This window comes from Hippocampus zosterae, unplaced genomic scaffold, assembly GCF_025434085.1.
Source record: "Hippocampus zosterae strain Florida unplaced genomic scaffold, ASM2543408v3 HiC_scaffold_189, whole genome shotgun sequence".
Lineage (NCBI taxonomy): Eukaryota > Metazoa > Chordata > Actinopteri > Syngnathiformes > Syngnathidae > Hippocampus > Hippocampus zosterae.
The window spans coordinates 23742-50819 of NW_026262803.1; the positions used below are offsets into that span (position 1 = coordinate 23742).

At 59.2% G+C, this 27078-nt stretch overlaps 3 protein-coding genes across 3 annotated transcripts; 1 reads left to right on the forward strand and 2 right to left on the reverse strand.

Annotated features, from left to right (window-relative positions):
• Positions 1-6621: 6621 nt before the first annotated feature.
• Positions 6622-7533, reverse strand: LOC127594525 (serine/threonine-protein phosphatase 6 catalytic subunit-like). Its single transcript, XM_052056375.1, is given in 1 exon segment — positions 6622-7533. A coding segment is annotated over 1 exon segment (912 nt).
• A 3126-nt stretch (positions 7534-10659) lies between these two features.
• LOC127594527 (dynein light chain Tctex-type-like) lies at positions 10660-10998 on the forward strand. The gene has a single exon (XM_052056378.1). The coding sequence runs from the start codon at positions 10660-10662 to the stop codon at positions 10996-10998; it is 339 nt and encodes a 112-aa protein (XP_051912338.1).
• Positions 10999-20775: 9777 nt separating this feature from the next.
• LOC127594528 (enolase-like) lies at positions 20776-26775 on the reverse strand. Its single transcript, XM_052056379.1, is given in 4 exon segments — positions 20776-22059; positions 25000-25516; positions 25736-25836; positions 26335-26775. Coding segments are annotated over 4 exon segments (2343 nt in total).
• Between the last annotated feature and the right edge of the window lie 303 nt (positions 26776-27078).

A 27078-nucleotide genomic window follows, 5' to 3' on the forward strand; every position in this document is an offset into this window, starting at 1 on the left:
GACCCATCTCCGCGTCGTCAAGTTCAGTGTCGAGCTGGACCGCCTCTTCTACACCCTCGAGTCCCTCTACCAGGAGAAGAGCGTGCCCCTCTTCCACCGCTATTACTTCCTCAAGGTGCTCTACTCGGCTCCCCTGCAGCTGCAGGAGTCGCACGTCGAGCGGGAGATGCTGCTGCTGTCCCGCAAGGAGCACGTGCTCTTCAAGCTGTAACGGGCCATCCAGGCCCGCGAGTCATGTCTCCACAACCTGCGCCGCAAGCTCGCCGACGTCACGGAGGCTGACGTCTATGAGCACCTGACTCTTGCGAAGCATCAGCGGGACAGCCATGACTTGCGCGACTATTAGAAGCGGTTCGCCTAGCAGGGCTACCACCACATCGCCAAGGAAGACCAGGACAAGGACTTCTTCCAGAGCAGGCTCGAGGACTTCTTCGCGGCTACCAGGCACCTGCACAAGCTGACAGTCTACGTGGTCGACCTCGTGCAGTCCTGGCGCGAGTACCTAAAGTGCTTCACAAATGACATCCGGCGCAAGCGGGAGGGACTGGTCTTCCGACGAGGGTCGGACAACTTGTTGCTGCAGATGCTCAACGACAACCAGTTCGTGGTCAGCAGTCTGCTCGGGACCTTCTTTAAATTCAGCCACAATGACCCTTTCTTTTTCCAGCCCTTTCTGTCTGTCTATGGACAGCCCGACCCCGAGCCAGACGACCAGGCCCTTATCGACTTGCTCCTGCCTGACCGCGAGGACTTTGTCAAAATCTTCCGAGTGTTCCGCATCCTGGCAGATGAGTTTGAGATGCACCTCAAACGCCGAAAGTACCATGACGTGTACGAATCGGAGGCGAAGGCGCTGCCCTACGAGCGGCCGGACAAGGGCCCTCTGCGGGTAAAGTCCTACAGTCAAGGTCGGCTGCGCAAGCCCGCGGAGGTGGAGGGCCTCACCAACGCAGAGAAACTAAACTACGTCTACAACCAGCTCAAGCAGCTGCAGGAAAAGTACTTGGACGACAAGCAGAAGTACGTCTTCGAAAGGCAGCGGGACGTGTCCTTCGATATCCGCAGAGAAAGACTGAAGCGCTTCAACCAGAAGATCGACAGCCAACACCGCAAGGAGCCTTACTCAAAGCTGGACCTGGTCCGGGCTCGACCTCGTGAGGACCAAACCTCACCCATCCAAAACCTCTCGCGTATCAAGTCCCCCAGAGAAAGCCGCTCCCTCAAGCCCCTGCCGTAGGAGGACAACGAATTCCTGGAGGTTTCCAAGCTGCCACAAGACTCCGAACTGCCGCTCCGCCAGAGCAACCTGGTCTCTGAAATAAAGGAGTATGTCCTCAACCGGGTCAGACAGGAGGCTAACTCTGACGGCTCGCCTTCATCTCCGAAGGTGGAAGAAGCTCCTCGGCAGGGGGCTGAGGCAGCCATCGCATCCCCAGGCGGCCCGCTGACCGTGCTTCCGACCAAGATCGAAGAGGCCAGGTGGAGCCCACTGTCCAGGGCCCTTTACGGCGCACTGCCCAGTTGAGTACCGCAATATTTTCGGGCTCAGTGAGGAGGAAATCGCGGCTAGGTTGAGGACGATGGTAAAGTACTCGATCCTGAGGTTCTACAAGGACGGCGCGGAGGCTGGAGTGGCGCTCAGCCGGCACGATCTGCAGGAAGTGCAACGACGCAAGTTCAGCATCGACTTTCTGATGACTCGCGACTCTTCACTCTTCTTACGGGGGCTAAGCGAAACCCTGAGCTATCTTTGGAGCTATGAGAGCCCGGACGAGATCGAGATGACGCTGCTGGTGGACCAGAGGAACCAGACACATCTGAGGTTCCAGAAGCAGCTGAGCGAGGACATCGAGAAGTTCGGCTTTGAGTTCAGCAGGATGAAGTTCAGCAACGTCAAGGAGGTCAAATACTTGTTCAAAAAGCCCTCCCTAGGCATCGAAAGGCGTGTTCTGCACTCCGGCCGCCTGCAGCTCGAGCTCGAACTGCTCAGTTCGGAGCTCGAGTTCGGGCAGGAGCACTGCCGCGTGCAGAGCGGGCTTGAGCTGGCCTACACCACGGGGCTCAACTACCTGTTCGCAGAGTTCTTCAAATGCATCTCACATTCGAGGAGATGGTGAGAGTCCAAGTCCACAGAGGAGAACCAACAGCACGCGCAGGACATTCTCGAGCTGGTCCTCTTCCTGGAAAAGCGCAGCATCACCCTCAAAGAGCTGGAGTCGGGCAAGTTCCGAACCTTCGAGAGCCTGAACGAGCAGTGCAAGAACCACCGCAGGAGGCAGTACCCCTTCACGGACTTGGTCCGAGAAGGCAACCACCTCAAGAAGAGCGAGCTGAAGCTGCAGCTCGGACTGGCGTACGGGTCTAACTTGGGGCGCATCGAGGGCAGACGCTACTTCCGGGTGCGCTGCAAGGAGATGCTGCGGACTGGGCACTTTAAGGGCTCCAATGTATTTTATGTGCCGACCGATGACCAGAAGTACACTCTTGTCTTTGCGGGGGCAGAGACCTTCCTCTCGGCAAAGAAGGGCAGGCTCGAGGACTACTGCAGGGAGCTGCTGGAGTGCCCTTCCGAGCTGACGGTGGTGCGCCAGCTGTGGCTGCCGCAGTTCGAGTTCGAGCAGCAGAGTGCCGAGGCCGGCCTCCTCCGCACCAACTTCACTGAGGTGTAGGGTTTCCTTCGCTGGGCAAGAAAATCCTGCTGCGAGAGGAGGTCAGTTTCAGTTACAGCGAGCTGACTAACTCGGGGCTGGAGGTGGGGCTGGACGGGGCGGACAAGGCGGTGCGGCCTCCCGCAGTGGTGATGCTGCTGTCGGACGCAGTGGGCAAGACGCCTCTCTACTGCCGCCTGATCCTCGAAGGGCTGTCCTGACGCTGATTCTTAATCTTTAAATTTAATCGATGGAGCGCACAATCGTCTAAGAGATCTGCTTCGAGGATTTCGTGATGCGCAAAAAAGTGTATGACCCGTCCCAGCAGGAGCCCAGATAAAACCCTTCTCTTTTTCAGACTGCCACATAGCAGTCCCTCAGGAGCTCGAGGGTGTCCAAGGACAGCCTGCTAAGAAAGCGGAGGGCCGCGGTCACCAAAAATAACAGCATGGAGTCAGTCACCTCGACGGGACTCGCAAAGCCTACTGCAGGAAATAGCGAAATGATAAAGCTGATAAATTCGTTGACAGATCAGGTGCAGAAGCTATAGGAGAGGAACAGGGGCCTAGCCGAGCGCCAGGCCCGGCTGGAGGCTGGGTCCGTGAGGGCCGAGAGTCCGGTTGAGTAACTCGACTTCTTCATTAAAAAAAATAGGTGCAAGGACCTCTATATCATGGAGTTAGAGAGGAAAGTTGAACTACTCTAGGCCGATCTCGCCCGGGAGAAGTAGCAACGGCAGGCGGCCGAGCGCAAGGTGGTCCGGCTGCTTCCTCACACCGCCCCCAGCTCCGCCAAGCCGCGCGCCTGTTCGGAGTGCGACAGCCAATTCTGCCGGCGGGGGCGAAGCGTTAAATATTGAGAATTACGTTAGCGGCAGATGACAGCCGAAAGCAATAAATTTATGTAGGAGGAAAGTGAGCCCCGGCGAGAGCCCGCATCCGAGGAGCAGAAGCCTGCCCAGCAGGACAGTCCCCGCGACGAGCGGATGGAGATCTACCGCCGCTTTGAAAACATCAAGGCCGACCGGTCCCCCGGAAGATGGACGCCCTTCTGCATCGCCAGCGCCTCTACTCCCCTGCCCGCCGCCTGGACTACTTCAACAGCGGGTACTCCCGCTACGAAAGACCCTCCATGTACGAACTGCGCTACCAGCCCCTCCCCTACTACTCGTCCTACAACGACAACCGGCTGCGGGGAGAGGGCCGCTGGGGCTGGCATCCGCCCTACGAGCCCCGCCGTTACGACCAGCGCTGGAACCAAGGCCACAGCTGGTACCAGCACTCCCGCCCTGACTACTACCACAGGCACACCCACAGCCCCTACGCGTCCAACCGAGCGCGTGGGGACAACCCAGAGCGTTACAGGGACAAGAGCAGCTCTCGTCTGCGGCAGGGGCAGCCGCCCGCGCAGGAGGGGCCTGCCGAGCAGGGATGATTCTGCGATCAGTTTGAATTAAGTAACGATGGAGTGGTTCGAGCACCGGCCCTCGACGTCGGCCTGCCACGGACTGATAGCCGCCCGAGAGCAGGAGCTCCACCCGTTCTTGGAGGAGTCGTCCTTAATCAACTAGCTCAAGCGCGGTTAGCCCGAGCTGATTGAGTACTTCGGCAAGAACCCGCAGGTGGTGACGCTGCTACTGACCTACCTCACGGAAGAGCCGACCCCGCTCGACATCGACAAGCGCATCCACAAGTGGCCCTTTCTTAGCTGCGAGGTGGTCGAGGCGGGCTGCCAGCAGATCTCCGAGGCCTTGCTCCGCCCCGAGAGCCTGGATATTTTATTCGCCTTCCTGCGCAGAGAAGAGCCCAACCAATTGCTGGCCGGCTACTTCGCGAGGACGGTGCTGGCGCTGGCCGGGGCGAGGTTCCTGACCATCCAGGAAAAGGCCTTTTCCTAGGAGTTCAGGGGATTGCTGGTCAAAGCCTCTCTGGACCACAAGATCTGCGAGTGCCTGAAGGAGCTGCTCTTAGTGGAGAAGGAAAAGCAGATGGAACCACGCCCGGAGCTCAAGGCCGCAGCTGCACTGGAACTGGTTGAGACGGTGCTGGAGGGGCCTGCCGACGAACGGGCCTGTAACCTTCTGGAAGTATGCGCTGAACTGTTCGCCAGACCAAGCGTGTGGAGCGATTTCGACTCGCTGGCGGATCGGTTCCTGACCGGGTAAACGGTGCAGGCGCTATTCACTAAGTGCATGCCCAAGTTCAGGGGCTGCCCCGAGTTCTTCGAGTTCCTGAGAGTGCTGAACCGGTACCTGAGCGTGCTGCCGAGCGACAGTCCGCACACGCACCTGCGCGGCGCAATGATCGAGCTGGTGTCGGGCTGGCTGCAAGAAATGGCCTTGCCAGGACCGAGCATCCTGCTGCTGGCCCAGCTGCAATTCGTCAATTCAGTAATTCTGCTTGACGAGCCTTCGGTCTCGAAAGCAGTAATCGGCAGCCGCTACGTCGACACCCTGCTGGGCTACTTTGACCTCCCGCAGGACCACAGCATCCTGCTCGAGGCTGTGCTCAAGTTCCTGGAGGCGGTGTTCCAGTCCGAGCAAAGCGCCTTCAGCGACCTCAAGCAGCACATCTTCATCGACCTGGGCCTGATCCAGCGCACCCTCGGGACGGGCATCACGGAACGGGACGCGCGGATCGGGTACTTGATCAAGCTGGTGAAGGTCTATTCCTCGCTGCAGAAGGCGGACAAGGCCATCACCGAGCACATCGCTGGGAAGGCAGCCCTCTGGACCAGCTTTTCGAAGAACGTGCTCGAAGGCTACAACAAGAAGATCCGCACAGAGCTGGGCTCGCTCGAGGTGGACGGCGGGGCGTACGATGAGACTGGGATCAAGGTAACTCGCGTGCCCCGCAAGGAGCATGCCCTGGCTCCTCAAAGCCCCCTGCTGCCCTAGCCCAAGTTTTAGGCCCAGCCTCTCGAGTTCACGCAGATCAAGCCGATCGAAAGTATTTTCGAGGGCAAGACCGACATCGCGGCGGCGATCGACCCTGAGCTTATCATCCGACACGCTGAACAGCACGACGCGGACAAGCCCGACCCTGCCATCCCCACCCCTGAACAACCCCGAGTCCTGCAGTGCGCAGACAGCCGCAGGAACAGCGTGTCCCCCAGTCCCGCCTCGCGCAAGAGCAAGCGCAAGCTGTGGACCACCAGCGAAGACAGTGCCAAAGAAAACGAGCCAGCCCCGCCTAGCCCGTGCAAGACATAGTCCAAAACCACTTAAAGGGACAGCCCAGAACTTCAGTCCGCAAAGAGCGCCCCCGCGGCGGGCAGGCTGCCGCGGCGGGTGAAGGTGCGGGTGCTGAAGGGGCCGGTGCAGGTGACAGGCCGGCGCAAGTGCACCCCCCAGGACCTGCTGGTGCTGCAGGCGCTGGGCCTGCGTGCCGAGTGAACGCATCGTCGTGAATCACCTCTTGTAGATAATGAAGACGATGACGACTCGCAGGATATCTACCACCAGCCAGAGCAGCCCCTCGATGGCGCTCAGGGCGGTGCAGGCCCGGATGCCCAGCTTGGCGCACTGGGCGGCCCGCGCGAACCCGTTGGCGTTGAGGAAGGGGGCGGCCATGTAGATCAGCCCGAGGACGAGCATGACCCCGCTGAGGACGTAGAAGAGGACTGCGGAGCCGAGGTTGCTGGTGAAGAGGCGGTAGCCAGTGTAGAAGAGGAATAGTTCCAGGGGCCAGAAGATGAGCAGGAAGAAGATGGCCATCATAATGCGAGGCCACTCCTCGCCGCGGGAGACCTGGATGCCGTTGTTGACGATGTTGAGGAGGCAGATGGCGAGGAGCAGGAGGTGGGGGGAGGGCTGCAGGTACATCCTCCACTTGGGGGTGGCCTCGGAGGCGTCCTCGGAGGGGCTGAAGTGGAGGAGGGAGAGGCAGGGCGGGTAGTTGTAGTCGTTCCAGTCGACGTCGGAGTTGCCCTCGCCGAGGGTCGCGGAGCTGATGTAATCCCACATAAATTCGGTTCAAAGGAAATAGGGGATGACCTGTCGGTAATGCGTGGAGTTGGTCGACTCGGGCACAGTCTTGAAGATCTTGAAGAACCGGCTCAGCTTCTCGTCCAGCGACAGGATCGCTGCGTCGTTCCCGCACTTGTAGCAGTAGTTCGGCACCGACCACACGGTCACCAGCGACTCCTCCTTGAACCAGTACTGGTAGCCCTGCGGCGCCAGCTGGTGTGCCCGCGCTACCAACTACAGCCCGTTCAGGTCGTTGAACTGCTTCGTCACCTTGCCCCCGAAGTTCCAGCCGGCCCCGCGGGCGTTTATGCCCCAGTCCTCGATGTCGTCGGGGTCGGACCACATGAGGTCGCAGAAGGGCCCTTCGTGGGGAACTTATACCTTGCGGTCGATCAGGCGGATCTGGTCGATGGTCTTGATGTCGGGGGACAGTCCGCCGTGGATGCAGAAGATCTTGCCGTCGATGACTGCCCCGATCGGCAGGTAGTCGAACACCTCGGTGCAGAACTTCCAGGGGTTGGGGTTGCCGTACTTGCGGACGATCTCGTCGTAAAACCCGTAGGCCTGGGTGATCTGCCTGGTCTCGTGATTGCCCCGCAGCAGCGTGATGTGTCCCGGGTACTTCACCTTCAGACACATCATGTACTCGAACGTCTCCACGGAGTTGTAGCCTCGGTCCACGAAGTCCCCGATGAACACGTAGGAGGAGTCGGGGATCTCGCCGCCCGTGCGGAACAGCTCCAGGAAGTCGTAGAACTGCCCGTGGATGTCCCCGCAGACGGTGACGGGGGCCTTCACGGGCTGGACGTTGGACTCCTCGAGGAGCAGCTCCTTGACCTTTTCGCAGATGAGCTGCAGGTCCCGCTCGGACAGGCACTTGACTTCCTGCAGCTGGGCGATGCACTTGTCGATATCCATTCAAATCTGCTCAAATTAATTTTGGTCATTGCTGGAAGGCGTTTAGGGCCAGCTCCACGTACCGCCTCCTCAGCCGGTTCTCGTTCATGAACTACTTTGCACTCAGTCGGATATTGATCCGCGCCCCCTACCTGATGCAAGCAGAGGGGCCCTCGTAGACACTTTCCTCGATGGCCTCCACGCCGGGGCTGATCCGGGCCAGATGCTGCTTGATGGAGTCGATACGTTCTTTCTGGGCGGGTTCGAGAGGTCCGATTCTGGCTTCAACAACCTCTCTTTGATAACGAGTTTAGAAGGATTAGAAGGTTGATGATTTATGTAGGCAATGCCACATGTAGGAACTAGTGTTTACAGTTTCGTAGAATAACAGATCCAAATTATGAGTTATTACTTTAAAATGAGCGGCTGAGTCATAGGAGGGCATGAAGCGGGCCCTTCTGCGCTCAAACTACTCAGGGTTGGCCTCCCTGAGGCCGCGATGTTTGGGGTCAAAAACCCTTTCCTTAAATAAGTTCATGAACCTATCTCGCACAGCCTTCGAGGCGCATGAATAGAACACTGAGTACAGGTAGTAATTGCTGACAGTGAGCATTGTGAAAACTGAAGAGGTGTGACGGTCGAGGTGGGCCTGTGCGTTTGGAACGTGGGGGCTGTTTGCCAGGATGCTGGCCTGGTTCGTCTCGATGTCCAGGTGCAGCTTTGAGCACAGCGAGTAGAATTTCCACAGGTCTTCCACGCAGTTGCGGTCGCGGTTCAGCCCCAGCTAATCGATGTCATAGGAGTATTCGCTCTTATGATTCGAGCTGTCAGGCATGCGGATAAGCACTCCCTTTTTGTAGACCTTGCTTTTAAGCAGGGGGTCATCGCTTATGATCAGTTTGGACTTATCCTGTTGAATTGTCCACTGAATTTTATCTTTCTGAATGAGGTCGAGGCAGAGGTACCGCAGATCCTCGAACATCTCTGGAGTGAAGTTGCCTATCCTCAGCTCAGTAAACTTTTATTCTGGCCTGCTCGAGCAATAAGTGTAGAGCAGTCGGTCCTCAAAGTCGCTGTTCGGCATGTCCCACCTTTCCAGCCTGGAGCTATACTTCTTGTTCCCAGAGCATATGGACACTTACAGCCCGCCTTTGAGCAACGCCAGCATCATCAGTTTCATTCCCTACCCGAAACAGCCCAGGGCTTTTGGGTTGTTGCCCTTGTCTGAACTGCCCAGCAGCCACGCCTTAATCTTGAAGCTGCCCTAGTTTTTCAGCACCAACTCATTCCCGACAGGGTCGTAGCACACGAAGGAGTCCCGGACAGTGACTCGCCCCTCTGCAGTGGGGTACGAGGGGTAGAACACGATTTTGTCCCCCTCCCGCTCCTCCTCGTAGCGGTCCACCGTATCATGAAACTCAAGCACCTTGTCCCTGAAGTTCTGCCAGCCCTCCCTAATGCCGTCGATAGGATTCCAGTGCTTAATGTAGTCTTCAGTGAGGTTGGTGTGCAGCTTCATGACGCCCTCGACCTGGCATAAAATGTCCTGCAGCAGCTGCTCTTCCGAATAACGGGTGATTCCCGCTAGGGTCGTAACCTTGCTTCTGCAGTCGTTCATGTCATTTCTCACCCTTGCGAAATGCCTTTATAGTTCTTGTCCGATGCTGTCGAAGTACGGAGAGGGCATTTGCGGAGCATTGATACCTTGCCGGACGTCGAAGAGCGTGTCCATGCTGCGGGCAGGTCGACACCGCGGATGATGTTGGCCTTGGCCGTGAGCACGGACCTCGCCTTCTATTGGAGCAGGCCGGTCTCACTGACTCTCGAAGTGTGTATGAGGCGATCAAGCTCCTATCGGCAGGCGGTTAAATCAGTTTGTAGTTAGTCAAGTCTGCTTTTCACCTGGTTGGCCATCTTGATGACAGGATTCTGGTCGTGGCAGGAGTTTACCACCTCCTGCAGGCTTATCCGGTGTTCCAGCAGGTTCCTGCAGCCGGGTAGCCCCTACCTCTCACTGCAGCTCAGACAGACGAATTTTCCTGCAGAGGGACTGTACAACGAGCTGAAGTGCCCATCGCCCACCTCGCAAGGCCTTGCGGTCAGCCAGGCCTGGAAGTCGCCCATCTCGTCCTCCTGGCGGAACAAATCTTCCATTTAAATAATTTTTGATACCTGAATTGCAGTTAAATGAGTCAAATAGTCGATAGGTCCCTGAGCTCCAGCCCGCTTGGCTTCAGCAGCAGGTTTCTGCTGCCCTGTCGGATCAGCCGCTGCTCCTCCGAGTTCTCGTGGTTGAACAGCACCAGCACCAGTGCAGGCGGCAGGTAGAAGCTCAGCAAGTCAGTGACCACTTTCAGGACTACGTTGCCGGTCGGCGACTGCAGCAGGATGCAAACCTGGTAACGCCTGAAGTTGAGGATGTAGATGACATTTTCGACCTCGAGCAGCAGGACGGCGGTGGCGTTGGTCAGGACCAGGCACAGGTGCCACCTGAGCCGGGCCCGCAGCTCCTTGAAGGCTGCGCTGTCGACCGACAACTCTCTGATCCGGCGCGTGGTCCTCACATAAATGAATATCGCTCCCGCAGAGGTGAGAATGACGATCCCTAGCTCGGCTGAGCGCGAGGCTTGGAACCATTTCTAGGCGCAGAGGGGCTACACGCCCAGATAGTACCGCTCCAGCAGCGAGATCACGAAGACCGCCAGGAAGAAGAGGTTCCAGAGGGCCAGGATGCCTGCGGCCAGGCAGGAGCTGAAGCGGGAGTGCAGCAGGTGGAGGTGCTGCCCGATGAAGAAGTACCAGAACTGGCTGCCGTAGAGGTTGGCGCATAGACTCTGGCAGAAGAAAGCCCAGTAAAAGGCCTTGTCGATTTAGAACACAGCGTTGAAAAGCATCGCCCCCGCGGCGAAGTAGAGCACCCAGTACTGCGCGCCGAAAGGGTTCTTGGGGAGGGCGGCGCGGTGAAGGAGGACGAGGGTGAGGAGAGTGGCGACCAGGAGAAGGGCGCTGGCGGTGAGGAGGAAGACGGCCCTGTTGAGGAGGGGACTGGAAGCAGGCGGGACCGGAGGCGGAGCAGAGGATGGTGACGCTTTGTTCCGACATGATTACGGATAAAGCAGAGGCGAGGCTGAAGTTGGTTATTATAATATGGACTACGCCAACGAGACGAACTTCGCGAACATCAAGGCCTGGGTGAACCGCGAGGCCACCAAGCTCATCGAGGAGGAGGTGGCCTCCAAGACCTACTCCGTCACCGAGGGGCAGATCTGGGCCACCACCATCTGCGAAAAGATACTCAAGTTCCTGGCCGCCCACAACAAAAACTTCAAGTTCATCGTCAACTCGCTGGTCATGCAGAAGGCGGACTGCGGGCTCAACATCTCGGGGTCCTGCTACTGGGACAACGAGGTCGACGGCAGCGTCACCATCCGCCTCGACTACGCCTCCTTCGTCAGCATCACCAACATCTTTGCCTGTGCCATCTGACCATTTATTATATGCCTCCCAAAAAGTCCCTCGAGGAGGAGCTGGCCGCACTCCCTGCTGCCCCCACCCTCCACGTCCTCCTCCTGCCCGACCTCCCCGCCCCTTCCGCCCACCGCCTCTTCTCTGCCCTCGCCGCCTCCCCCTACTCCTTCGTCAGGGCCCTTCCGCCCGAGCGCCTCCTCGATTTCCTCCGGGAAAAGGGGCTGATCCCTGACAAGAAGGACAAGGGCAAGCCTTAGGACAAGCCCCGCGCGGGTGCAGAGGAGCGGGCCGTCGAGGTGAAGGCCCTCTTGGACGAGTTTGGGGCAGTCCTGCTTAAAAACTGCCCGCAGGTTGTCTAGGAAAGCAGCATTGCTGCCCGTCGCGAAAAGCAAGCCAAGGCCGACCCCCCTGAGGACAAGAAAGGCAAGTCGCCTCCTAAGAAAGACGCTAAAGGCAAGCCCGTATAATAGCCCGTCATGGAACAGAAGCCGGTCGTGCCGGACCCCGCGATCCCTCGCGAGCACGAGACCTTCACTTTCCTGATCGACCTGCCGCTCAGCCAGGCGGAGGCAGAGCCGCTGGCGCAGGCCGTGGATGTGGTCGTGCACCTGAGCCAGCATGCGACCACCCGGAGCATAAAGGTAGACATGTCCCTCGCGGAGGTGGGCGAGGGGATTGACCTGGCAAGTAAACTTGAAAAATTCGTGTCGGGAAGAGGAGAGGTGTCGAGCGTCGAAGTGTAGCCGCCCTGTCCGTTCCAGCAGGCACAGGCAGAGGCCGTTAGGGCGGTCAAGAAGGCCCGCCAAGCAGGGCTCAAGGCGGTCTTCCTCGAGAAGATGATGATGTTCGACGTGAACAGTCCTGACGAGTCCGTTTCTATGTTCCTGGATGAGCTCTACCAGGCTCTCGGGAAAGTATCTCTGGGGCTGGCTGAATTCCAAAAGTGGGTCCAAAGCCGGAGAACCTAGCCTTACATCGAGGACTTGTACGGCACCCCGCCCCCGCAGGACAAAAAGCCCGTCCAGGAGGAGAAGCCCGACCCCAAGAAGGGGGGCAAGAAGGACAGCAAGGCCAAGGAGCCCGAAAAGGAGTAACCGCCTCCCGAGCCCCCCAAAAAGAGCAGGCCAGAACTAAACTTGAGCATGGAATATTTCTCGAATTTCAAGATCAAGCTCAAAAAAGAAAGCAACCCAGTCGATTCCTTGCTACGGCTGCTCTTGCAGAACATGAACCACAACTGCAAGGTCACGAACACGCCTCGGTCCGTGCAAAGCATCATCCTCGGCAAGCCCTGGCTCCAGGAAACTCGGGTCGACTTGCTCGGCAAAGTCCCGGCCCTGTCCATCGACCACTAGACGCAGCGGGCCGTCTCATTTCTGGACCTGCCCTACCAAGAGTTCGAGCGAAGGGAGGTGCTCTGGACATTCGGGCAGATGTTCAAGAAGCACGACCCGCTGCGCCAGTGGGATTTCTCCAGTCGCCTGCTCTCATAGCCACTGACCCTATCCTAGGCCGAGGCTAGGTTCCTTGACATCCTTACCTTGGAGCCCGAGATTATCGAGCAGCGGCACAAGTCGGGGCTCGTACTGAAGGCCTTCTACTTCCAGACGCCGCCGGGACGGGTCTACACACGGGGCTGGAGGGCGCCCTACCAGGCCCTCCCACCCGCCTAAGACTTTATCAACCATTTCCCAGGCCAGCCCGAACTCGGTCGTGAGGTCTTCTACAACTTCGATGCGAAGAAGTATGGCCTTATCGGAGAGGAGAAAGAACTGTACATGCCCAACGATGGCAGCGTGATGGTCACCAGTCGCAGGAGCGTGGGCGGAGTAGATTCCCAGGGCTGCGCGGCCGTGCTGCCTGGCTCCAAGCTGGTGCTGCGCCAGGCAGGCCCAGCAACCGTCCTCGACGCCACACTGGGAGAAGGGTTTACCCACGTCTGCTGCAGCTACCGTCCATAGCGACAGCTAAGCACTGCCCTCAAGAAGCGAGGCTTCACGTTCTTTATGAAGGAGAACATCGAAATCGTGTTCGAAGACGAGCAGGAGCTGTGGCGAGTCATTTACAGTGATGGCACTGTCAAGAGGAAACTGCGAAGCGGGGGCCTTGAGTTCCTGAAGAAAGGGGGCGACAAGGTCGTGTTTACCATGGGCAAGCTGGTCAGGAGGCCGGTCTAGGTCCGCGTCGAGCGGGAAGTCGACACCAAAGTGACATACCGCTCTGACGGCACGATAATCTGCGAAGACTAAAAGCGGAAGGTGTGCCACTTCGAAGACGGCACCGTGATCTAGACCAGCAGCGAGAAGGATACGCAGGTGATCCAGGTGTCACACAGGAGGATGCCCCACCCACTGGTCCGGTTCAGAACGGACTGTCTCAAGTCAAGTGAGGACAACATCATCGGGTCGAGCTCGTCTCTGGCCTTCATCGGGTCCACGGAGCTGCTGAAGCGGGCGGTCGATTCGTGCTGCAGCGAGGCTTTCTTTGACGATGGCGCTGCAGCTTACTCCTTCACCGAAAAGCTTTAGACAGAGACCTACAACTAGTTCGCGGTCCGGCGGGTGCAGCTGATCGCCGCCTAAGACGGCTCCATCCTGAAGGCCGCCGACGACGGGCAGCTGGTCTACATCGAGGGCGCGACCAGGAAGCGCCTCAATCAACGCAGTGAGCACGAATACTGGCTGCAGCTCTTCGGGCAGAAGCAGGAGCATCTGGAAGGAGTCTACGATATCGACTTGGTGCGAGGCACCATCGCTACCAGGGACTCCGAAAAGAACTTTTTCGAGCTGGGACTGCGCTCAGACAGCAGGGCCAAGATATCAGTATCCTTGCAGCTGCAGGAAGACCACGAGTTCAAGAAGCCCGCCCAGTTCGCGGGCACCTTCATCGAGCGCGAAAACCTTTTTTTGCCAGTCTCCGAAAAGTACCTGGAGCCCAGGCTGTTCGTACTGCGCAAGGACGGTTATTGCGAGGAGCTGGTCCATCCTGGTTCCTGCAGAGACCTGTTTGACCACGCCAGGGACAGCCCAGAGTACAGGTTCGAGGAGGACGACGCGCAGGTGCAGGTCTGCAGGATCAAGTTTAAGCACTATCGCGTTGAACCCTTTTCGACTCAGATCGTACCTCTCAAGGAATTACCCCAAGCGCGGCACGAGAAGCCAACCACCCACGCGATTGTCCAGCACCCAGATCGACAAGTGCTGTGGCACCGGTCCTGGCTCAAGCACCCTTCCTTCAGCATGCAGGCTTTTGAAGGCGGGCTGACAAAGTGCGCAGCCGAGAAGCAGGACTTCGAGAAGCGCAAGGCGCAGCGGGTCCTGAGGCAGGCCGACCAAAACGAGTGGGGCAAGCTCAATTTCTTAGCCTCGGCATGAACATCATAATGATAATCAAGGTCTACGGACAGCATCGGCTGGTCACTCTGCATCTCAAGGGAACTCCAAGCTTTGAGGAGCTGGTCGACGAAATAAGAGAGAAGCTCGGGCTTTAAGGCAGGCCCCTCACGGCATTCCACAAGGGGCGAGAGCTGCGTTCGCTGGCTGACTTTCCCGCCAAGGGCAAGGTCTGTATCAGCATTGCGGTCGGAGAAGAGGAGCAAACCGTTCCAGACTTCGAGGAAAAAGACTTTCCGAAGGAAAAGCTGGCCTTTTTGGACAGCCGAGGCATCGAGAGTCCTGAGGCACGCCGGCACTTCTTGCTGAACGGCGTGGTCAAACAGGAAGCGCCTGCAAGCTACGAGGACGAAACTTTGATCGGTGAATTTGCCGGGCGGGTAGGAGATGACCTGGCTCTGGGGCAGTGGTTGTGGCGACAGCTGCGGGACCAGCCGGAGACACTGGGGCGGCTGGCGAGTCACCCCGAGCGGGTGCTGGGGCGGGTGGCGGGGCCCGAACAAATGTCCGTGGAGCGATCCTGAATGGGCATTTTTATAGGAGATTAATGCGCGGACCCTTTGAGGTGATTTTCGACGGGAGCGTGCCCTTCGACGAGCAGAAGGTGGGACTCATCGACTCGGTGACGGCGGCGATGGGGTCGGGGCGGCTGGAGGACGTGGGTTGCTGACCAGATAAACCAGGGCAACGAGATGTGGACCCGGCTGAAGGAGGACGCCCTGATGTGGACGCGGATCCAGGTGGTCTTCACGCACGCGAAGTGCCCGAACACCAAGTTCTTCATGCTGGTGCTGACCTAGAACAGCATCAAGAACCACTGGAAGACGCTGTCGCCGCAGGACCGCGAAATGCTGCGGAACTATCTGCTGCGGCTGTTCCTGGAGCTGAGTGCGCAGAGCAGGGCGGAGGACCCGCTGCTGTCGAAGCTGAGCTCGATCATCGTGGAGATCGGCAAGCGGGACTGGCAGGGCGCGTGGCCTGAGTTCCTGCCCCAGATCTGCAGCGCGGCCTCTTCCGACATCAATGTCTGCTACCAGGGACTCAAGATCCTGCGCTTCCTCTCGGAGGAAATCTTCGACTTCTCCAAGAACTCCATGACCTCCGAGGATGTCCGCGGACTCAAGGCCCGCATGACCAACGAGTTCACCTGCGTCTACAACCTCTGCAGCCAGGTCCTCTCCGCCTCCGAGGAGGTCGTCCCCCTCTCCCTCACCCGCGCCTGCCTCGAAACCCTCTGGGCCTTCATGAGCTGGATCCCCTTCCACTACATCTTCGAGACCGACCTCATTCCTCGTCTGGTTGCTTATTTCAGCAAGGAGCCCCTCCGCAACGCCGCCTTCCGCTCCATCATCGAAATCGCGGGGCTGGAGTTCGACCCCGTGCAGGGGGGCGGCCCCGGTATGATGGAAAAGCTGGTGGGACTCTGTGGAGATATCCAGAGTGCCATGGACATGCTGCTGCCGGTGCACCTGGACCTCACCGCAGAGCTCGCGAACATGCAGCGCAGCAACTCCCGGCTGGTGCCAAGCTTCGAGGAGTTCTGCACGGGGGTGGCGCTTTTCTACACGAGCCTTTTTAAGAGCCACCTCAAGCATCTGGAGGGCCTGGCGACGAACAGCCCAGGGGTGTGCGCGCTGATCAACAAGGGCATGACCTACCTGACGCTGCTGACCAGCTATCCGAGCGAGCAGGTGTTCAAGATCGTCTGCGAGTTCTGGCTGGGGTTCACGGGCCGGCTGCTGGAGGAGGGCATGACGGGCCAGTCGGGGCTGTCCTTCTACGCCAGCGAGAGCAACCCCCGCGAAACCATCTACCGCAAGACCCTGGTCGAGCTGCGCCACGTGGTCGTCTTCAGGATGGTCAAGCCCGAAGAAGTGAAGATCGTGATCGACGAGAACGGGGTGCCGCAGCTGGAGGAGCAGGCGAACACGGACCAGGCGTCGATGTGCGAGCTGCTGCACCAGATCGTGGGCAACCTGACCCGCCTCGACGAGGAGAGCGCCAAGAGCATCATCATCGGCAAGTTCGAGCGGCAGACAAGCGAGTTTTCGTACGACCGGCTGAACAGCCTGTGCTGGGCGGTGGGGGCGATGCCGGGCATCTTCGAAGAGAGCAAGGAGCGGATGTTCCTGGTGTCGGTGGTGCGCATCCTGCTCAGCCTCTGCGAGAACAAGAAGGGCAAGGAGAACAAGGCCGTCATCGCCACCAACATCATGTACGTGGTCGGCCGCTTCCCCGTCTTCCTCAACAACAACTGGATCTTCCTCAAAACCGTGGTCAAGAAGCTCTACGAGTTCATGCGCGAGCCCTTCCCCGGCATCATGGAGATGGCCGTCAAGACCCTCCTCAAGATCTCGCTCTGCTCCGCCCGCCAGTTCGTCCTCGTCCAGGGCCAGGAGCGCGCCCCCTTCATCGAGGACATGCTCGCCAAGGTCCAGGAGGACGCCGCAGCACTTGCCGAAGATGGGCAGCGCCTTATCTTCTTCGAGGCCCTGGGCAACATCATCGCCGCGGAAACCCACTAGCCCCGCCGCAGAGAGCTGCTCGCGAAGGCCCTGGCGCCCTACCGGGTGGAGTTCGACGGGATCGTGCAGGAGGGCATGGCCAACAACCAAACCCTGCGGGAGGAGCGGGCGCTGCGTGCGATAAACCTCTTCGTGAAGGTGAACGAGCGGATGGCGCACGCAGTGGGGTTCGGGTACGTGGGGATGGCGGCGGAGGTGTTCCCGCCGCTGATCAACCTGTTCGACTTCTATTCGGCCTGCATCGACCTGGAGTTCAAGGAGAAGGGGCCTGGCGTTATCAATTTCCTGACGGTCAAGCGCTTCCGGGCTGTGCGCAGAGAGGTGCTCCGACTGTTTACCTCCTTCATCAGCCAGTGGAAGGGAGTCGACCCTGCCGCCATGCACCGCGCCTTTGCAGACCTGCTCGCCGGCCACCTGGCGTCCGTCCTCCGTCTCTTCTGGGACAGCCCGCCCGAGCTCAAGGACCCCGAGGTGGTGGGGCTGTTCTCTGCGACCTTCGAGAAGCTGAGTCCAGTGCTGGAGCCGCAGGTGCTGACAGAGCACCTGCAAAAGATCTTCGGGGCAGTGCTGCCGCTGATCAGCACAGACTTCCAGAGCTACCCTGACATGCGGCTGAGCTTCTTCGGGCTGATCCGGACGACGGTGCTGCACTGCTTCGGACAGCTGTTCGGGGTGCCCGAGGAGATGTTCCAGATGCTGGTGTACTCGGTGGCCTGGAGCTTCAAGCACGACCTCAACAACATCAACGAGGTGGGCCTCGAGCTCATGCAGGTCATCCTCCAGGAAATCGCCCGCAGGCCCGACGTCGCTGACCAGTTCTACCGCAAATACTTCAGCTTCGTCCTGGACTCGATCATGGAGGTCATCTTCGACGGCTTCCACCGCGGGGGGTTCAAGCTGCAGGCCCGCATCCTCACCGCCCTCATCCAGGCCTGCCACTCGGGACTAGCAGCCAGCCCAGTATTCCCTGGCCAAACCAAAAGCAACTTCGACGCTCTTTTCGAGTGGATGTCCATCTCCTGCGCAAAGCTGTTTAAGTCGGTCTCGCCCGAGCAGACGGCTCGCTACCTGCGCGGGCTGTTCGAGGCAGCCTCGCGCGGGGAGGAGAAGGAGGTCAAGCGCCACCTGCGGGACTACCTCATCGATTCCTCGAAGGACTTTGCGGCCTTCGAAGATCTGCAGTGACCCCCGACTAAATTGATGAAGAAGGCGCGGATGGACCCTGCGGCGGTCCGGCGCAAAGCAGCCGGCGAGCTGCGGGCCCGCCCGCGGAAGCACTCTTCACTGGCCCACGTGCACATGGCCCTCCGCAGCCACGGAGAGGACGACCTGGAGGGCGCCGATGAAAAGCTGCAGCAGGTACTCTAAGAAAAGAGTGAGGACGAGGAGTTCGTTGATTCCCGTAACAGCCAGCTGAACGCCTCGAAAGCCAAGTTCAACTTCTACCGGCACTACAAGCGTCTGGAGCGGGTCAAGCAGCAGAACTCTCTGGGCAATCTCAAGAAGAGCGCCTTTACCGCGATGCTCGAGGGCTCGGAACAGATGAAGGTGCTGCCGCTCAGCCTGGGGCTGGTGAAGGACCGGGGCAGCGCCTCTGAGGTGCGGCTCAGCAGCTACAAAATCGGAGACAAGTATGCGCAGATGCTCTCGGAGGGGATCGGCTCGGCGGGCGGGCGCCTGCTCGACTACCAGCTGCGGGACAACCGCATCACCGAGCGCGGGGCCAGCGCCATCCTCAACCGCATCTCTTCCCAGGCCCACCGCGTGGACTTCTCCTGCAACAAAATTCACAAACTCGACGAGCAGTTCGTGCGCTCCCTGGCCGGCAGCACCTGCACTCTCGAGTACCTGAACCTTGAAAACAACCGGCTGGGGGACCGCTCGGCAGAGCGGCTGCTGCAGGCGATGGGCCAGAACGGATCCCTGAGCTACCTCAACCTCTCAAAGAACATGCTGAGCAATGCAGTTGCGGCCCCCTTGGCCAGCGTGCTGATCACTAATAGCGTCCTCCGCGAACTGTATCTTAAGTGGAATCGGGTCCTCGGCGAGGGATGCGCGTCCATTTTCGGGGCTCTCACCAAGAACCGCTACCTGAGGGTCCTCGACTTGTCCTTCAACTTGCTGGGCTCTGAAGGCAAGGGCACCGACGCTCTTTGTTAAACCCTGCGGAAAAACTCCACCCTGCTGCACCTGGACCTCTCCGAGAATGGATTCGCGCTGGAGGACTGCGACCGGATTGCCGAGGCCCTGCTGCGCAACCACACGCTCTTCGGCCTACACTTCGGCGGCAACTATGGCTACGTGGATACTAAAGGCTTTTTGGTGATTTAGAACGAAGACCGGCTGATTCGGCGGGCGCCGACCCGGGGAGAAGGCTTCAGCATCAAGGGCGTCTCCCAGCAGGGCTACCGCAAGGCCTAGAAGTACGACACTGACGCTCTCAAGGATGTCTGCTGGATCTGCGAGGGCTGGAGGGAGACTGATTTTTCGGTCGATGGTGAACCCGGCACCAACCTGCATCTGAGCCATGAAGGGTATCGCGGCAGGCTGCTCGACCCGGCAGATGCGCCCATCCTCCGCTACCGCACCATGCTGCCCCCAGGGGCAGTGTCCTTCTTCTACACCTTCGAAAGCGAGCCTTTCGCAGATCGAGGCCGCTAGTTCGAAGAAATCGAGCAGCTTCCGAGCCTGAAGAACATATCCCTGCAGTCCCAGCGCCTGTCGATGCTGGACTTCAAGGAACGCAACGTGATCCGAAACTCGGCGCGGGGACTGTTCGACCCCGAGACCTACGAGTGCGGGTGCTCGGTGCGCCCTAGGTTCAAGGAGCACGCCGCTCGCAAGAAGACCGTGAAGTGGTCTTTCCCCAAGTCAATCTGGTACCGGGAATGGAAAGGGGCCGGCCCGGACTTGGACGCCAAGTGCTTCGAGCGGGACTGGAGCATGACCAAGATCCCCAAGATCATCAAGGCCCCTGAGGACCTAGACAACGTGCACGACATGCTGCAGGACTGCTACCCGTAGATCCGAAACATCTACCGGCACTTCGCGGCGCTCTCACCGCTGGGCGACATCTGGGCGGTCGGCAACCAGGCCTTCGTCGAGTTCTGCAACACCTTCAAACTTATCAACAAGAACCTGCAGCTGAAAATCGTGGACCTGACCTTCATCACGACCAACTCCTCGACAGCCCTCGACTGGAAGGGCAACCCCCGCAACCCCGAGCGCGGGCTTGTTCGCTACCAGTTCATGGAGGCCCTGGTGCGCCTGGCCGACGAAAAGTACCTCAAGGCCGGAATATGCACTACTTTCGCAGGCGCGCTCAAGGAGCTGCTGGCGGAAATCCTGCCGGGGGCCGACCGCTTCGACAGCCACGTGTGGCGGGCCGGGCACTTCTTCAAGGAGGAGAACGACCTGCTAATCAAGCGCTTCAGGGGGTTGCTCGAGCAGGTCTACCGCCGCAACTCCAAGCTCAAGGTCAAGCCCGGCGAGAAGCCTTTCATGTCCGTCGACGAGTTCAAGGCAGTGTGCCAGGCCTGCGGGTTCGTGCATGCCCAGGAAAAGGACTTCGTCATGAGCGTCAGCGAGTCCATGATGGTCCAGCTCGACGAGCTGGAGTCCGACCGTATCTACAGGGTCGCCTTCATCGAGTTCGTGGAGGCCTTTGCCCGGGTCTGCGAGCTGGAGGGTCTGCCGGCGCATGGCGGGGCGGGCACCACGGACCTGGTGGACGGGCACCTGCGGTTCGAGGCGGGGCTGTATCGGCTGCTGGCGCTGGTGGACGAAGCGACCCGGGCGCTGTTCCCTGTGCCCGAGCAGAGCGTGTTCGCTAAGGTCTCATCATATCACTCGATTGCTGACTGACTATTGAGATCATTTCATGCCTTGGGCGGGAAGGTCTGCTTGAGGCCGGCGGCCTGCATCTCGGCCTCGATCTCGAGCAGCCGGTTGTATTTGCTCAGGCGCTCGCTCCGGCAGGGCGCGCCCGTCTTGATCTGGCCTGCGCTCAGGGCCACCACCAGATCCGCGATGAAGTTGTCCTCAGTCTCGCCGGAGCGGTGGCTGACCATGACCTTCCACTGATTGCTGAGACAGAACTGCGCGGCTTCGATGGACTCCGTAAGCGTACCGATCTGGTTGACCTTGAGCAGCAGCGAGTTGACCAGTCCCTGCTTGTGGGCGTCCTTCACGCGAGCCAGGTTGGTCACCAGCAGGTCGTCTCCGATCACCTGCAGCTCAGGCGTCTTCTTGGTCATCAGCTCCTTGAAGGAGGCCTGGTCGTCCTGGTCGAAGGGGTCTTCGATAGACTTGATCGGGAACTTCTTGACCAAGTCCAGGTAGTTTGCGGTCAGCTCCGAGCCTGTCACTACCTCGGACTTCTAGGCCTTGAAGCCCAAATCGTACTTCTTGGTCTTTTCGTCGAAGAACTCGCTGGCAGCCACGTCGAGCCCGATGCGGATGCCTGGGTGGATGGTCATCGCCTCGGTCAGCATCGCGAGGGCCTCCTCCATGGTCTTGGAGCCGGGCGCAAAGCCGCCCTCGTCGCCGACCCCGGTCGAGCCGAACTTGTTCTTGATGATGTCCTTGAGCTTGTGATAGACCTCACAGCCCTGGCGCATGGACTCCGCGAAGGAGTCTGCCTTCTCGGGACAGATCATGAATTCCTGGCAGGCGATGAGGTTGTCTGCGTGCTTGCCCCCGTTGATCACGTTCAGATAGGGGAAAGGCAGCACCGGCGAGGCGTTCTTGGCCACCTCGGCCAGGTACTGCCACAGATACATCCGCTTGTGGGCCGCCGCCGCACGGGCCACGCACATGCTCACCCCCAGGATGGCGTTGGCCCCCAGCTTGGCCTTGTTCGGGGTGCCGTCCAGGTCGATCATCGCCTTGTCGATCTCCCCCTGGTTCAGCACATTCATGCCCCGCAGGCGGGCGTCGATCTGCTTCACGTTTTCCACGGCCTTTAAGACGCCCTTGCCCAGGTACTTTGACTTGTCCCCGTCCCGCAGCTCGACGGCCTCATACTTGCCGGTCGACTTGCCTGAAGGCACGAAGGCCGAGAACACTGCGTCCTCGACCTCCAGGTCACACGCCACTGTGGGCAGTCCCCGCGAGTCGAGGATCTGCCGGGCGGTCACCTTCTTGATCACGGCCTGGGTCGGCTTCAGCAAACGTATCATGTTTTTAATTTTCTCAACAACAAGGCCAGCTGACCACCTGATGGTTTCAAGCCAGTCCTGTACCCCGCTTCGTTCTCTTCGTCTGCATGTCAGCCGGCAGTCCGGACTTGCCCCACGACCAATGCAGCCGGGCCAGTCCGGTCGGGTTGACCACTTCCAGCCCGGCAGGCTCCTGCCTGGTCATAGAAAATCCGTCTCCTGTTCTGAGACCGGGCCAGTAGATAGTGCTTAGCCGCCAGTCCCTGGCCTGGTCGGTCACCCCACACATGAAGGCGATTTCGTTGTCAGCAGAGTGACCGCAGGTGTAGTTCTTCAAGGAGTTCATACTCGCCCCGAATTCAGTGATGATCGAGCGGGAGGCGAACTTGCCGACCGACTCCTTGAGGACCTCTTTCCAAGCCTGTTCCGATGTCTTGAAGGGGTGCCAGAATGCGTAGACATGGATAGAGATTATAGTCCCGTCCAGACGGGGGTCTTCCCCGATATCGACTCCCTTGGAGGCGTATCCCACCCCGTCGACCAGCACCCTCTCCCTGGGAAGGTGTCCAAACACCCCCAGGAACCTGACGGCCAGATCCCGCCATTGCGCAGAGGTGTACCCGTGAGGCTAGTTCATAACTTCGAACAGCACCCCCGGGTCGCCAGAAAAGTCAGAAATAACCCTGCTCCACATGGCAAAGAATTATTGCTAGTTGTCCACCCGCCCGTCCTTATGGGTCCTGCCCTCCCAGTAGGCCAGGATCACGGTCATGTTCAACTCGCGGGCCAGCCGCACCACTGCGGAATAAGCCGGCCAGGATTGGTGCAGCACAGTAGGAGGGTTGACTGGCAGCCGGATGGTGTTGGCTGTCAGAGTCTGCTTGAAATCCTGGATGATACCCTTCGCCTTGGTGAGGGTGGTGGCCGTGGAATCGTCCTTGCTGAGCCCGCTGAGCACGAGCTGATCGTCCACGAAGTTGTCCCGCGGGTCCGCCCAGTTGACTCCTCTCAAGGCCAGTCCCAGCCAGATCATTTCAATATTCACTCAGCTCGAGCGAGAGCCAGCACCCTTTTGGCCTCATCGCTCTAGACATACTGCAGCCTGCGGTAGTAGGCACGGCAATCCAGATTGCTGCAGGTCTGGAAATAGACACTGCAAGAAGAGCAGTCCCCGCGTGCGTTCGATTCCTCGGCCCGCCAATTCGTCAGGAACGCTTGCGCGTCTATCTCTCGGCAGCTCTCGCAAAGACGCTTTCCGCTAGCCATGCAGAACTGACAGAACGGCAGGTAGCCGCTGCTCTGCTGGACAGTGACTTCCTTATGGATGTCGAAGTCAAGGGCGCAGAGGACGCGATGCAGGGCGGGCCCAATCAGCTTACGCAGATAGTGGTCGGCGTCGATGCGGCTGTAGCCCCTGAGGGATAGGACGGGCTGCACCCGTCTCCTGAGTGGACCTTCACCCTTTTCTACGACGTATTTGACTCTTTCACCGTACTTCGGGGCGAGCATTTCCTCGAGCTCCATGAGCTTGAGGCCTGCGTGGCCGTGGGCCGGAGTCGACTCCGGCTGGTACTTGGCCAGCTTCACCTCCTTGCTGATGATGAACCCCTTCACGCCCTTCTCGAAGCTGGCAACCCTGTCGAACTCTCGCTTCAGGTTGTGCTTCAAGGAAGAGATATTCCTGGTTGTGATCACGTGATTCAGGGACTTTTTCATAAGCTCGACCATGAACTCGCAGCCGTCTCGCCGCACGGACTCCAACCCTTTCCCTTCGAACTCGGGGCGGCCCGGCACCTCGAACTTGCGACCGTAGTAGCGCTTCTTCGAGGTGAGGAACAGCCCTGAATATACCTTCTCGAACTTGAACTCGACTGGCACCGGGAACAACGCAGACAGTCGATTTTCCAGTTGTCCGCCAATTTCGAAGGCCTGTGCGACCGACCGGCCGGGGAGATGCACGAACAGACTGTCCGTGTCGCCGTAGATGACCGGCCCTTCGGTGATCTGCCTGGCTGCTTCGCGGAGCAGGTACTTGCCAGTTTCGACCACAGCATCGGCCAGCTCCGAGCATGGCATGCGGCCTGTGAAAGAAGCCCCGGTATAGCCGTACATGACGTTCATGAAGTTCTTTATGGCCTTCTGGCGGACGTCCAGGACCGTGCGGACCGAGCTGTCCTGGTGCAGCTTGCCACTCCGCTTCAGCATTATCCGCGTTATCAGGAACTCCTTCAGCACCTGCGGAATCAGCCCCTGCCGCACTTCTTTGCGCACGAACATCGTCTTCGACGGGGAGACGAACACGTACCGGTCCAGTTCAGCGAGCCTGCGCTTCTCCTCCATCGCCAGAATCTCGTCCAGTCGCTGCAGGGAGAGGTGGACCTTCTCGGCGATGCCCAAACGCTTGGCCCCATCGGCGCCGACCAGTTCGGAAAGACTGCCCAGACAGGTCGAGTAGCAATAATTGTAGGCTATCATGACCGAAGGGTACAGGGACTGAAAGTCCAACACGATGACTGGGTCGCTGTAGAACTGCTTCTGGGGTTAGATCACGAGCGGCCGGCAGAGCATCGGACGCATGGCGGCAGTCTGAGTCCGCGAGGCGGACATGAGCGCCATCCCTGAGAACATCGCCACCCGCGAAAGGATGGCCTCGATCCGGAACTGCGACCCTCGCTGCATCATCGACTCGAAGTCGCAGCCGTACAGCTTTGTTGACTCGATCACCTGTGAGATGTAGTTGAGCCGTGCCAAGATGAAAGCACAGCCCCGCACCCGCAGGAACAGGTACTAGGCCCACTCCTCACGCCAGGGCAGGTTGCGGTCCGCTAGGAGGGGGGTGGTCTTGCCGGTCAATTCGAGCACCACCCTCTCGAAGGTGTAGCTGGTCAGTCGCAGCAGTGACTCGCAGATGCGGTAGACGTTTATTATTGATCGACCCACCACACTCAAGTTCATGAGCTTTCTGCGCAGAAAAGGTTTCTTTTTAAACATGCCCTTCAGCTGTTCCTTCTCGATGCGCACCCGCCCCCGTGCCGTGTGCTTGGGCATTGGCCCCTCGACGGTCAGGTCCCCAAGTTCGCCCCAGAGCACTTTGTAGGCAGTAAAGTGAATGAAGGGCAGCAGTAAGTCAATACTGAAGAGGCAACGACTCAGCAAGGCGCAGAGGTCAAGACCGTAGAGACAAGCTCGGTAGGACAGATAGAAGAGCCCCTTCTTCTCCATGTCGTAGCTCACTAGCAGATCCGGGTCGAACTTGTAGATAAGCAGGACAAACAGCGAGAGCAGTCCCTGTTCGTCCTCCGCCTGGACAGCTGTGTCGCAGGCAGGCACAGTCACACTGGACAGCAGTAGGCAGACAGTGGTCCTCTTATCGCGATTCAGGAATTCCAGGACGATCGCGTGGACCGGGTCGTGCTCAGGGTTGGCCACAATCCGTTCAGTAGCGATCCCGAGCTCGAAGCTCAAAGCAGACAGCTCAAACGCGTAGGAGTGCTATAGGTCCTCAGGACTCAGGAATTGCAAAGGAACCTCTTTGTCACTCCATCGGGGTGTTTCTTCTGAAGGTTCTTCGAGTTCATAATGGACTTGGGAGTCGGGCCGGATCTTGAGGAACTAGGGCATTCTCTACTCGCATCGCAGGCGCAGGCGGGTCTCCCTGCGGTCGTTTGTCCGGCCGTACCTGTCGCTCAGCTGGGCGAAGGCGAACCCCTTCCCCCCGTAGTAGCGGGCCAAATCCCTTGCCTCGAGGAACGGAGTCTCCTCCTCGACACACTCCTGGGACTAAGTAATGCTAGGAGGGAGCTTGCTATAAACGTAGAAGTTTCCGCCCTAGATCACGTGGGACTAAGAGATCTCCAGAAACAGGGTGGTGGTGTTGTCCTGCTCCACTGGCACGGACTCCGTCAGCAGCTTTGGGGTCGAGACCGAGAAGTTGTTGCGCCAGACGGCAGTAGGGTTCGTTCGGGCTGCCTGCCTCTTGATCTCTTCGAAGGCTGAGTCGGCCTTTGAGTCTCTGCTGGACACCGAGGCGGCATCGTTGGGTTAGTCCTCTTCAGAATCGGAGGAGCTGTCTGACCACTCTGGCAGCTAACCCTCATGGCCCATGGCGCGGTTCATGATGGAGGTCTTGGCGCGCTTGCCGTAGTAACTCCACCGGTCTTGTAGGTTGCGATACAGAGCTGCATTTTCTTATTCTAAAAGGCCGTCAAACCCTGCCAGCCGTTCTTGGCAAATCGTCACGCAGCACACTTCTTCTGCCTATAGGCTATGACTCCGTGCCAGACTGGAGGAGGCGCTGAGTCTAGACAGCTCGTGCCGGAAGGAGATGTCCCTGCACGGCCCCAGTTCGCGGAAGGCAGGGGGCATGTCCGCGAGGGGGGCCAGGGCCTGCTCTTTGCGACGCTCCTCCTCCTCGATCCAGTATTGGTTGAGCGACTTGGTGATGTCGACTGAGATGCAGCCTGCCTCCTCAGTGGAAGACACTGTCATGCTGAAAGTGCGGTCCCGGTGTAGCAGGAAGTATCGGTTCACCACGTTCTTGTAGCTCACGTCGATCTCGAAGTAGCACGGCGAGCATTTGTCGAGGCTGTTCAGCCTCGCCCCGGAGAGAGCGGCCAGGTCGGGGCCGGGGGGCAGGAGGGTGGCCTTGCGGTTGGTGGCCTCGTACTGGGGCAGCAGGCGCTTCCGGACGGTGTAGTCGGCGAAGGTGAGGGGGTGCATCCCGAGGATGTTGAGGTCGTTGAAGAAGTGCACATAGTAGGAGATGTGTGCCTAGTAGATCTGGTACTGCTGGCCGTTGATCAGCTTCAGCTCCAGGATCTTGCGGAGAGTGGGGATCGCCTGGCTGTCGTAGACTAGGATCTTCACGAATAGCTCCTTCTTCGCGTGGTAGCCGTAGTAGTCCAGCTTCTCCTCCAGCTCGTAGTGAAACACCACTGGGTCGTCCTTCCGCCGGATGCGCTTGTAGCAGCTCTCAAGGGCCTCTAGGAAGGCGGCTGCGTATTAAGGCCGCAGGAAGGGGCA